At 38.2% G+C, this 13421-nt stretch overlaps 1 protein-coding gene across 3 annotated transcripts in view; it reads left to right on the top strand.

Moving 5' to 3' along the window:
- Window positions 1–13421, top strand: part of TTC27 (tetratricopeptide repeat domain 27) — a 185491-nt gene that overhangs the window by 88426 nt on the left and 83644 nt on the right. For all 3 annotated transcript variants that reach the window (XM_070798087.1, XM_070798088.1, XM_019969975.2), the window contains exon 11: window positions 10686–10781. In XM_070798087.1, the coding sequence (XP_070654188.1) occupies window positions 10686–10781 (96 nt within the window). The remainder of the gene's footprint in view (window positions 1–10685; window positions 10782–13421) is intronic.

Consider the following 13421-nt stretch of genomic DNA (forward strand, 5'->3'; position numbering starts at 1 on the left):
GCAGTAGCAACAGCAGCTGATAATACTAGTGCATGTAATTTTTAATATTATATGAAATATGTGGACATTTGCAAATCTGCGCATTTTTCCAAAATGGCCAATGCATGATGTGAAAAATCAAGCATGGGTAAAAGACCCAGTCAACGTTCAAGACACATCAGTGAGTGGGTTTGTTTTATGATTTTTTTTAATTTAGGCCAGTGGATTTACTATAACAGAGTATTTAATGTAACAGGAAAACTTTCATCGATAGGATTTCAAATCCCACATTGTAGATAACTCTAAGAAGCTAACCACATGTTGAATTTTGATGTAGTATCAAAGAATAATATGCAAAATTAACTTAAAAAGCTTTTAAAATACTTCCCCTTTTTCCAACTAGCTGTCTGTGTAAGGTGAAATTTTCTTCATAAATTTCAACCAAAACATCGTATTGCAATAGATTGACTACAGAAGCAGGTATGAGAATGCAGCTGTCATCTATTAGGCCAGACATTGAATAGAATCGCAAAAGTGTAAGCCATTGCCAGTTGTTTTTTCTTTTTAACTAAACTCCTTGGGTTGCAGGATCTAAGTTCCCTAACAAGGGATTGAACCCAGGACCTCGGCAGTGGAAGTGGAAAGTCCTAACCACTGGACTACCATGAGAGTTCCCAGATTTTGCTAAATTTTTCATGATTTTGTTTTTTGGGAAAAATTATTTATTTTTCATAAAACATGTAAGTTAATATAATGGAGTCATTATTTTATTTTAAAATGAATTTAATATTTAAATTTAACTCAGTTTTAATTTCTAATACGATAAATATTGATATATTATAGCCCACATATACAAAAGCTCTTTATAGTCCCTCAGTAATTTGTAAGAGTTCAAAGAGGTCCTGACACCAAAAAGATTAACTGCTGAGGTGTAACTAAGGGGAATGCTCCAAGAGCCTTGTCTGCATTTCCTTGAAGACTTCCTCTTTATGTTCATCTGTTTAGTCTGGAATCATAAAAAAGACATCTAGGCTCTCCTAGCCCCCATTAGTAGACCCAGTTCCTACCAGCCAACACAAGAAAGTCTTTGAAACAGGAAGCAGAAATCTTGGTCAGATCTCCAGATCTCCTGACCCTGACTCCCTTATTATGGGATTAGGTGGGGGAAAACAGTTAGAGTTTTCAATATTTTCCAGTGAGAAGCAGCTTTTTATTTTCACAGATCTGACCATTTCCACTTAAGTTAGGAGGTTATGGTTTTGCTGAAGCTGTCAGTATAGTGTTTGAAATCAGACAGGCTCTGATTCATAGCTTTAAACTTTGAGCACAGGGGCTTCCCTGGTGGTCCATAGGCTAAAATTCAACGCTTCCAATGCAGGGAGCACAGGTTCAGTCTCTGGTCAGGGAAACTAAGATCCTGTACGCTGTGCTGCAGAGCCAAAAAACTAAAACAAAACAGCAGCCAAAAAGAAAAAATTAAACTTTGGGCAAGCCATTTTTTTAATCTCTCTGAGCTGCGGTTCCCTATGCATGAGGTAAAACTGGGTTAACAATAGGTGTAATGATGATGTTGATACTTTGTAGATGTGTTAATACATTTTGATTCTCCTTCTCCTTGTTCCTGTTGGAAGTTTTCTTAGGCTTGGAAGTTTGAGGTAGCAGTTAACTTGACCACAACTGTTTGTGAATCACAATTGAATGACTGCAGACTCCTGTCAGAGAGAACTGTTCACCCCAACTGTTGGATATATTTGATTAAGTACAGATTTTTATAATAAATCTCACCCTCCTAGACATCTGCATGCATACACAGATTGCACAAAAAAGCAAGGTGATTTGGCATGTGATCAATCATACCTTTTAGATTATCAGCTAATTTTGACTTGGCTCTTCAGAAAGCTGATAAGCACTTATATATCACGCAAGCAGGAAAGAATAGCCTTCAGTGAAAGTGTAGGTCCTTAGGGACTAGCTGTGTTTTTTCAAAGATATGTGTGCCATACTTTTAGATATGAGCACATAAATAAAGTCTAAATCATACCAGACCTTGTTCTGAATTGTCCTTCAAAATTGTCCTAAATCATTCTCCATGTGCTAATTTTAAAATGTAGTCTTGATTTTCTCTAGTTTTTTTGGAGGGAAGTTCTTTCTCTGCTGAAAACAGAGAGGGCCCATCATTGTTTTGTGGGGATTTGTTCTTTTATTCCCCATTCCTTAGTGGTGTCCTCTGATCTCTGGTACTGGTTTCTGGAAGACTCAAGAGTTGCTGTTGTCTGGGGTCAGAGAAACTGTATGCATAGGCATGTTGTCTCAACACTGAAAGTATAAATGCTTTGAGGTGGAGTTTGGGGAGAAAAAGACATTAAAAGGGAGTCTTGAAACTTGAAAACAGTTTCATATAACAGTTTATGCATCATGAATGAAGTTGTGTTTGGTGTGTCCCAGTAGTTGAACCTGGATTTTCTGTCACCTGATTCTCTTATTGCACCCCACCCACCAACCTCTCAGTCTAGTCTGAGCTAGACTCTTCCTTACTCTTTTCTCATCATATTTCTTGTTTATCCATATCTCTCTGTCACCTCCTTGTGTACATTCTGCTTGCTTTCAACTCTTAATGATTGGTTTAGGGTGTATTTGTGTCTCTCTTTCGCTCTCCAGTTTTGATGTTACTATCTTTTCTTAAAAACAAACTTCTCATGCCAATTTTAACTTATGACCAAGTGTCCATGACTTTCAGGTGTGAAATACATGAAATTTAGAAACTGGAGAGAGAAAATGGCAAGTGAGAGAGTAGGACACTGCTTTAGAGGTCATTTACCTCAGTTTCTGGGAATTTGTGAAAGCTTGCAAGGTACCCATTTGTCTCTGAGCTCCCTGTTTTTGTCTACATTCATACACACACATCTGAGTTAAATTCACCCATTCCAGTCCATGTCAGTTCGCTGATTCCTAGAATGTCAACTCTCATTCTTGCCATCTCTTGTTTGACCACTTCCAATTTGCTTTGATTCATGGACCTGGCATTCCAGGTTCCTATGCCATATTGCTCTTTACAGCATCGGACCTTGCTTCTATCACCAGTCACATCCACAGCTGGGTATTGTTTTTGCTTTGGCTCCATCCCTTCATTCTTTCTGGAGTTATTTCTCCACTGATCTCCAGTAGCATATTGGGCACCTACTGACCTCAGGAGTTCCTCTTTCAGTATCCTATCATTTTGCCTTTTCATACTGTTCATGGGGTTCTCAAGGCAAGAATACTGAAGTGGTTTGTCATTCCCTTCTCCAGTGGACCGCATTCTGTCAGATCTCTCCACCATGACCCGCCCATCTTGGGTTGCCCCACGGGCATGGCTTAGTTTCATTTGAGTTAGACAAGGCTGTGGTCCTAGTGTGATTAGATTGACTAGTTTTCTGTGAGTATGGTTTCAGTGTGTCTGCCCTCTGATGCCCTCTTGCAACACCTACCGTCTTACTTGGGTTTCTCTTACCTTGGGCGTGGGGTATCTCTTCTTGGCTGCTCCAGCAAAGCGCAGCCTGGAATGGGTGAATTTAACTCAGATGACCATTATATCTACTACTGCGGGCAGGAATCCCTCAGAAGAAATGGAGTAGCCATCATGGTCAACAAAAGAGTCCGAAATGCAGTACTTGGATGCAATCTCAAAAACAACAGAGCTATCTCTGTTCCTTTCCAAGGCAAACCATTCAATGTCACAGTAATCCAAGTCTGTGCCCCAACCAGTAATGCTGAAGAAGCTGAAGTTGAATGGTTCTATGAAGACCTACAAGATGTTTTAGAACTAACACCCAAAAAAGATGTCCTTTTCATTGTAGGGGACTGGAATGCAAAAGTAGGAAGTCAAGAAACACCTGGAGTAACAGGCAAATTTGGCCTTGGAATACGGAATGAAGCAGGGCAAAGACTAATAGAGTTTTGCCAAGAAAATGCACTGGTCATAACAAACACCCTCTTCCAACACCACAAGAGAAGACTCTATACATGGACATCACCAGATGGTCAACACTGAAATCAGATTGATTATATTCTTTGCAGCCAAAGATGGAGAAGCTCTATACAGTCAGCAAAAACAAGACCAGGAGCTGACTGTGGCTCAGATCATGAACTTCTTATTGCCAAATTCAGACTTAAATTGAAGAAGTAGGGAAAATCACTAGACCATTCAGGTATGACCTAAATCAAATCCCTTATGATTATACAGTGGAAGTAAGAAATAGATTTAAGGGCCTAGATCTGATAGATAGAGTGCCTGAGGAACTATGGAATGGGGTTTGTGACATTGTACAGGAGACAGGGATCAAGACCATCCCTATGGAAAAGAAATGCAAAAAAGCAAAATGGCTGTCTGGGGAGACCTTACAAATAGCTGTGAAAAGAAGAGAAGCGAAAAGCAAAGGAGAAAAGGAAAGATATAAGCCTCTGAATGCAGAGTTCCAAAGAACAGCAAGAAGAGATAAGAAAGCCTTCTTCAGCGATCAGTGCAAAGAAATAGAGGAAAACAACAGAATGGGAACGACTAGAGATCTTTTCAAGAAAATCAGAGATACCAAAGGAACATTTCATGCAAAGATGGGCTCGATAAAGGACAGAAATGGTATGGACCTAACAGAAGCAGAAGATATTAAAAAGAGATGGCAAGAATACACAGAAGAACTGTACAAAAAAGAGCTTCACGACCCAGATAATCACGATGATGTGGTCACTGACCTAGAGCCAGACATCTTGGAATGCAAAGTCAAGTGGGTCTTAGAAAGCATCACTACGAACAAAGCTAGTGGAGGTGATAGAATTCCAGTTGAGCTGTTCCAAATCCTGAAAGATGATGCTGTGAAAGTGCTGCACTCAATATGCCAGCAAATTGGGAAAACTCAGCAGTGGCCACAGGACTGGAAAAGGTCAGTTTTCATTCCAATGCCAAAGAATGCTCAAACTACCGCACAATTGCACTCATCTCACATGCTAGTAAAGTAATGCTCAAAATTCTCCAAGCCAGGCTTCAGCAATATGTGAACTGTGAACTTCCAGATGTTCAAGCTGGTTTTAGAAAAGGCAGAGGAGCCAGAGATCAAATTGCCAACATCCGCTGGATCATGGAAAAAGCAAGAGAAAAACATCTATTTCTGCTTTATTGACTATGCCAAAGCCTTTGACTGGATCACAATAAACTGTGGAAAATTCTTCAAGAGATGGGAATACCAGACCACCTGATCTGCCTCTTGAGAAATTTATATGCAGGTCAGGAAGCAACAGTTAGAACTAGACATGGAACAACAGACTGGTTCCAAATAGGAAAAGGAGTACGTCAAGGCTGTATATTGTCACCCTGTTTATTTAACTTATATAGAGTACATCATGAGAAACGCTGGATTGGAAGAAACACAAGCTGGAATCAAGATTTCCAGGAGAAATATCAATAACCTCAGATATGCAGATGACACCACCCTTATGGCAGAAAGTGAAGAGGAACTCAAAAGCCTCTTGATGAAAGTGAAAGTGGAGAGTGGAAAAGTTGGCTTCAAGCTCAACATTCAGAAAATGAATATCATGGCATCTGGTCCCATCACTTTTTGGGAAATAGATGGGGAAACAGTGGAAACAGTGTCAGACTTTATTTTTCTGGGCTCCAAAATCACTGCAGATGGTGACTGCAGCCATGAAATTAAAACACGCTTACTCCTTGGAAGGAAAGTTATGACCAACCTAGATAGCATATTCAAAAGCAGAGACATTACTTTGCCAACAAAGGTTCGTGTAGTCAAGGCTATGGTTTTTACAGTGGTCATCTATGGATGTGAGAGTTGGACTGTGAAGAAGGCTGAGCGCCGAAGAATTGATGCTTTTGAACTGTGGTATTGGAGAAGACTCTTGAGAGTCCCTTGGACTGGAAGGAGATCCACCCAGTCCATTCTGAAGGAGATCAGCCCTGAGATTTCTTTGCAAGGAATGATGCTAAAGCTGAAACTCCAGTACTTTGGCCACCTCACGCAAAGAGTTGACTCATTGGAAAAGACTGTGATGCTGGGAGGTACTGGGGGCAGGAGGAGAAGGGGACGACAGAGGATGAGATGGCTGGATGGCATCACTGACTCGATGGACGTGAGTCTGAGTGAACTCCAGGAGCTGGTGATGGACAGGGAGGCCTGGCGTGTTGCAATTCACGGGGTTGCAAAGAGTCGGACAGGACTGAGTGACTGATCTGATGTGATCTGATTCACACACATTAACAGTAGAAACTCAGGCTTCCCATTCAGCAGTCCCAGTCTCCTAGGACTTGGCATCTTGCCTTTGTCTTTCGGACTACTTGGGTATGGTTTGTCCCTGGGGAATAAACCTGATACTTGTGTTGGGCTAATGGTACCTGAGACTGACAACCTTTTCAAATGCTGGAAATCCTACAAAATACTCTTTCTTAAAATGTTTTAAATTTTTGACTGTGCTGGGTCTTTGTTGCTGTGCAAGCTTTTTTCTGGTTGCATCAGACTGGGGCTGCTGTCTAGTCGTGGTGCGTGGGCCTGTTACTGCAGTGGCTTCTCTTGTGGAGCACAGGCTCTAGAGCACACGGGCTTCAGTAATTGCGGCGTGTGGGCTCAGTAGCTGTGGTTCCCGCGCTCTGGAGCACAGGCTCAGTAGTTGTGACACTTGGGCTTTGTTGCTCCGTGGCATGTGGGATCATCCTGGGTGAAGGATGGAACCTGTGTCTCCTGAATTGGCAGGTGAATTCTTCACCACCGAGCCACCAAGGAAGGCCCAAAATACTCTTGAAAAAGGCATATGCCTAGAGTGTCTGAAGTGCAAAAGATCGTTTGGAAAATCATGTGGTAGATGAGTGCTTTTGTGCTTAAATGATTTGACTTGTTGTGGGTAGACCTAGAACAGAATTCAGGCCACCTCACTTATCTACACTTTTTCCTGTAAAGGACTCCAGTCCACTTGACTATAATTGAATTATTTCAGAATGAGTCACTATAAATAATCCTGCTCTGAAAAACCTAGAGATGAACTGTGACTAAGTCCCTGTATTTGTAGTGAGTTAGTAAATAAGAGAGTACTTTGAATTCAGTAGAGGAACTGGACAACTTAATGTTCTTGGCTTTGTTGGTGGTGGTCATATTTAAGGTAGGAAGAAGTATATTCTATGCAGAATTGAAAATAGGTTAGACTTCTGTTTTTAATCTTTATCATACACATCGTCTATTTGAATTCTTACAAAATGTAGCTGTACTTGTTCAGGAGCTTATTTGTGATATCAAATTCAAATAAATGTTGGTCCTCTACTGTCTACAGTGGTCTCTGCTATTTTGGAGAGTATCTGAGAGTATCAGGAACACTGTGAGGTCAATTAAAAGTGTCTGAGAGTATCTGAAATACGTAACGTGCATGCTAAGTCACTACAGTTGTGTCTGACTCTTTCGTGACCCCGTGGTTTGTAGTCTGCCAGTCTTCTCAGTTCATGGGATTTCCCAGGCAAGAATACTGGAGTGGATTGCCAGTAAATCTGTTTATTAATAAATTGGGAAATATTTACTGAGCACTGCTCAATATGTTTTAGCTAGATTGCCACAAACGCATGAGTTTCATTTGAAAATCTAATGTTTTAGATTTTTTTAAACTAAACTTTAAACTTTTTTAAACTAAACTATTTTTAAACTTAGTTTTATGAACTAAGACTTCATAAAAGTAAGTGTTGGGATATTGCTTTTGGCATTTAATTATTTAATTGTTGTTGTTGTTCAGTCACTTGGTTGTGTCTGACTCTTTGTGACCCCATGGCCTGCAGTACACCAGGCTTCTTTGTCCTTCCCCATCTCCCGGAGCTTGCTCAAAACTCTTGTCCATTGGATCAGTGATGCCATCCAACCATCTTGTCCTCTGTGCTTATTAAATAAGCATTATTTATTTTTTCTTTCCAAAGGAAGAAAAAGAATTTGATAAAAAGAAAGATTTGCCCCCTTAATGAAGTAATTCAGTAAGCCTTTTATTTATGTATTGTAACCATATGTACTCAGCCAGAAGTTTTTCTTCTCCCTTTCCTCCAACTAAATAGCTTTGGGCAGAAGTATGCAACCTTTTTGTTATTAAGTTTCTCTGAAGTAAGGCCAGAAAACTTTAAAAATATTTTGACCAAGATGGTTTTAGGAGTCTGGTTATGACTCAATTTGTTCTGACTGATTTGATTGAATAGCATCTTGGATTGTCGAAGAAGTGATGCAATGAGTGTTTTCTCATTCGGCAGGATCTTCTTAGGCTAACAGATATATCTTCCACCTCATATAATATAAAGAACTTCTGTTTTCCCCAACTGAGGAGCAGTTCCCCTGCTCAGAAACTGGTCTCCTTTTACTGATAGTGGGATTTGTTAGATTCTTGTCCTTTTATGAGGAAGTTTGGATTTACTACCTCTTACTTTTTTTTTTTCAATTTTAAAAGCTAATTTCATTAAAACTTAAAAAAATTTCAAGCTTACAGAAAAGTTCTAGGTAGAGGACCAACTGTCTTTTGTATCCTGAAGTTTTGGAAAGTAAGTTGCCAACACAGTGCTTCACCATTCTCAAATACATGGATGCTCTCCCTGTTCAGTTGCTCAGTCATGTCCAACTCTTCTGCGGCCCTGTAGACTGCTGCACACCAGGCTCCTCTGTCCTTCACTATCTCCCAGAGTTTACTCACACTTAGGTCCATTGAGTTGATGATGCCATCCAACCATCAACCATCTTATTCCCTGTCGTCCCTTTCTTCATGCCCTCAATCTTTCCCAGCATCAGGGTCTTTACCAGTGAGTCAACTCTTCACATCAGGTGGCCAAAGTATTGTAGTTTCAACTTTAGCATCAGCCCCTCCAATGAATATTCAGGACTGATTTCCTTGAGGATTTATTGGTTTGATCTCCTTGCAGTCCAAGAGACTCTGAAGAGTCTTCTCCAACAACACAGTTCAAAAGCATCAGTTCTTTGGTGCTCAGCCTTCTTATGGTCCAACTCTAACATCCGTACATGACTACTGGAAAAACAAAAGCTTTGACTAGACGGACCTTTATTGGCAAAGTGATGTCTCTGCTTTTTGATACACTATCTAGGTTTGTTATAGCTTTTCTTCCAAGGAACAAGCGTCTTTTAATTTCATGGCTGCAGTTTCGGTCCAAAGTGATTTTGGAGCCCTAGAAAATAAAGTATCTCACTGTTTTCCATTGTTTTCCCATCTATTTGCCATGAAGTGAAGGGACCAGATGCCATGACCCTAGTTGTTTGAATGTTCCTACATAATCATAATATGTGTATTAAAATTGCTGTATTGTTGCCATATAATCTTTGTAAGACAGGCCTGTGAAACCTAGTCAGTTGCCAAAAAGAGAAAATTTGAGTGCTGCATTATGCAGAAAAGGTCATAATAATGCACAGTTGAAAGTGCTCAGTGTAAAACAGAAAAAACACGTATATGTACTAGATGACAAATGAAGAGTCAGGTAAAGATGATCATGGTAATGAGACTGCTGTCCGTGTGTTTTCTAGGACTCCAGAGTGTCTGTCTTCATTTTGATGCTGAATATGTGAGGTCTCATGATGCTCATCTTGTGACCACCACTTAGTGGCAGCCTTTACACAGTTGAAAGTGCTCAGTGTAAAACAGAAAAAACACGTATATGTACTAGATGACAAATGAAGAGTCAGGTAAAGATGATCATGGTAATGAGACTGCTGTCCGTGTGTTTTCTAGGACTCCAGAGTGTCTGTCTTCATTTTGATGCTGAATATGTGAGGTCTCATGATGCTCATCTTGTGACCACCACTTAGTGGCAGCCTTTACACAGTTGAAAGTGCTCAGTGTAAAACAGAAAAAACACGTATATGTACTAGATGACAAATGAAGAGTCAGGTAAAGATGATCATGGTAATGAGACTGCTGTCCGTGTGTTTTCTAGGACTCCAGAGTGTCTGTCTTCATTTTGATGCTGAATATGTGAGGTCTCATGATGCTCATCTTGTGACCACCACTTAGTGGCAACCTTTAGCTTTGCACTTGGCCTTGGTCCCCTTCTTAGAGTCAGCCATCTTTGTCTTGTTGGTCTGCCCTCTGTAGGTTCTGTAGGTTCAGTTATCTAGTACAAAGTACATTTGAGCCCAGCAGAGGGTTTCCTCAGCGCATGCAGGTTGAAGTTGTTCACTGGTCTTGAATGAATGAGTGTCCTCCCTTATGGTTGGTTCTGTTGCTGAAGAGTAAGAGACTTAGCCCTCTGTGATCAAATAGACACCCTTTGATTTCATTTTATTCCTGAGAAAATAGTCCTAAATGAAATTCTTCATGTAATTTATCTCTGATTTACATTAGAAAGGGCCATTGTCACATTATGGTTGTGAAATAGATATGCTACAAACAATTCTTCTTAGAAAATAGAAAAAATAAAAAGATGGATTAATAAGGCTAGTTCTTTGAAAGAACTACTATAGGAAACCTCATTTTTAAAAATTTTTCTTGTTATTTTTTAATGTTCAAATTACATAAATGTTGGTTAATTTTAAGATTTTTTTTAACATTTATGAAAATTCAAGAATATTCACACATCCCAACACAGTATCAAAGTACTTGTATTCTTTATTGTTTATATGTCTATTTGTTTTTGCAACAAAAATCTTGTTCATATTATAAAGCTATTACTCATATAGATTCTGATTATGATACGTGCTCTTAAGGCTCTTGCAGACCAATTTGAAGATAAGACTGCGTCTGTATTGGAACGTCTGAAGATTTTCTATTGCTGTCAAGTGCCACCTCATTGGGCCATTCAGGTATTTTCGTTGTTGTCATTGGATATGGAAAACACTTCTCTTTTGAAAGATAAATGCATTAGAAAAAAATGACTAAATTTGTGTTGGAGTTTTCATATATTTCAAGGAAAAGAAAAAGTATCTAGCTGGGAATTGCTGGGAATTACTTCAAACTGCTATTTGAATGAAGTGATACTGGACTTGTAAAACATTGAAAAGAATGTAAACTAGGTTAAATAGAATTCTTGAAATTAAATAATAGAGCCACAAAAGTCTTCATTTTCAAAATAACTATTTATGTTTAAAAGCCCTGTAAGGATTTTCTGCTAAAGAATGAACCTTTTAAGCAAATTGTTTACAAAAGGTAAAATAAAGCATTTATTTGACAGTTGATAATGTGAAATGCCTTGAACTACTTTGCTCTTTCTAACGACATGAGAACACCTAGTTTAGCTCTTGCCCTGTGGGTTCCCCTGTGTTACAGGTGTCATTCCTCTATTTTGTAAAATTTTATTCACCAAAGACAACTTAGACACCTGGTCTGATCTCTTAATTTATAATTCTGGTTTCTTAATCCTCGAAAAAAAATGGCGGCCCAGGGCAGTTACCAGTAACTACATTTTTCCAGTGCTGATCACACAGCAGTTCATGAGCATCTCTGGTTTCCCAACTTTTAGTCTAGTTTGCCTCCTTTCCTTTATCTTCATTGGGTTGTAATTATTCCAGAGAATAACAGCCAGCTTTTACTGCACATTTATTGTGAAGCACGCATCTTTTTCTGCCTTTCACACACAGTATCTTATTTTTTTGCAACAATTTTGTGAAATAATCCCGAATTACAAGTGTGAAGGCTGTGGCACAGAGAAGCTAAGTGGAGTCAAATAATGCCAGCCAGAAATTTATTGATGATTTAGTAACCATTCTCATTTTAACCAGCTTCCTGTCATCTCTTGTGAATTATGCACATAGGTAGTGACTTAGAATTATAAATGCCAACCCACAATTCAGTGACTCAGAATCTTCATAAGATTTCTTAGAGTAGATTATTAGTATATTCGTAAGCTCAGGGTAAACGAGGGGGTCTATTATACATTGGGATTCACTTCATCTATTGAAGACATATCGATAAAACAGGCACAAAAAATGTTTTCATATCGTCTCAAGAGGATAGATTCTTCATCAGAAAGGTGTTAGCAGTTGGAACGTTTGGCATGTTTTTGTGAAGTTTGTCAAGTGCTTTGTCTTTGTACTCTGTGGTTTGTGGTGTATAAACAAATCAAACTCTGAACTATTATTATGACAAAACATGTCTGTTGAGGGTGTAGCTGTTACTTTCTGAACAGAAACATTAGGAAAATTAAATACTGTTCAGATAGGCTCAGTGTTTATTTTATCTGCTTAGGAAGCTGTGGATTTTGGGATCTTTGAGCAATTAGATAAACATCCTCTTTCATTAAGAAATTAAATCAGTTTTATTTCTTGGGAGTAAGCATATCTTTATGTATTATTTTTAAAGATCAGGAAATAACAGCACAGTTTATTATAAAACATATTCATCTTTACTCCTAGTTAGCCATATCAGCTTAGATGCCATAACTTTGTCACTATTAGAAAGATTGAACTCCTTACTATATGAGCATTAAGATTTATTCCAGCTCCCACATGTGATGTTCAGTTTTTGAAAATGTCCAATCACATATTCTAAAATAGCCAAATTCTCCTATATTTCATGGGATACAGAAGAATTGAGCCATTACTTTTATTTATTTTTATGTTTATAGTATATTTTTATAATATATATAATAGATATAGATTTATTTTATAATATATATTTTATATAATATATAACATTTTAATAATATATATAAAAATGTAATTTTCATTATAAAATGAAATTTTATAGTTTCATTTTACTTTCTGAGTTTGTTAGTTCTGCATGTTCCATGTCTGTTAGCTTCTTAGCTCTTAAATATGTATTGAATTTTACAACCATACCTCACTCTTGAGTTTTCCCAGTTTTTTAAACCTTTTTAATATTGTTTTTCTATTCCTGCAGGATGGACCACTTATAAAATACACTGTTTTTATTCTTGAATATACTTAACCTTCACTCACTTTATCACAATTTGTCCCATTTTATCTGCCAAGTACTGGGAAACTAGGTAGCTAAATTTTTTAGAGTGTACTTATTAAAATAAATTAGTGTTTTCATTTTCCTCAGTTATATATCCAGAAGTGGAATTGCTAGATCATATGGTAGCTCTGTTTTCAGTTTCTTGAGGAAGCTTCATATTGTTTTCTATATTGGCTGCAAATTGACAAATTGACAGTCCTGCCAGTAGTGCACAAGAGTTCTGTGTTCTTCACATCCTCAGCAACATTTATATTTGCCTTTCTAATAAGGGGCACTTTAACAGAGTTTTAAAAATTGACTTATTTGATCTCAGCTTTACAACAGAGATTGTCATGTACAGACTTTCTAGATAATAAAGAAGTGCAGATTTTGCCTTTTAAGTTCTGAATTCATGGGGAAAATTGATATATTGTGTATTTTGAACAGTTCCTGTATGTTTTTCAACATGTAGGAAACATATATGTTTTTTCAGCAGAGGTTGAATTATAGATATTAGGCATTTTTTGCAATAAGCAGATGCTTAAAAT

This window comes from Bos indicus, chromosome 11 (assembly GCF_029378745.1).
Source record: "Bos indicus isolate NIAB-ARS_2022 breed Sahiwal x Tharparkar chromosome 11, NIAB-ARS_B.indTharparkar_mat_pri_1.0, whole genome shotgun sequence".
In the NCBI taxonomy this organism is placed as follows: domain Eukaryota; kingdom Metazoa; phylum Chordata; class Mammalia; order Artiodactyla; family Bovidae; genus Bos; species Bos indicus.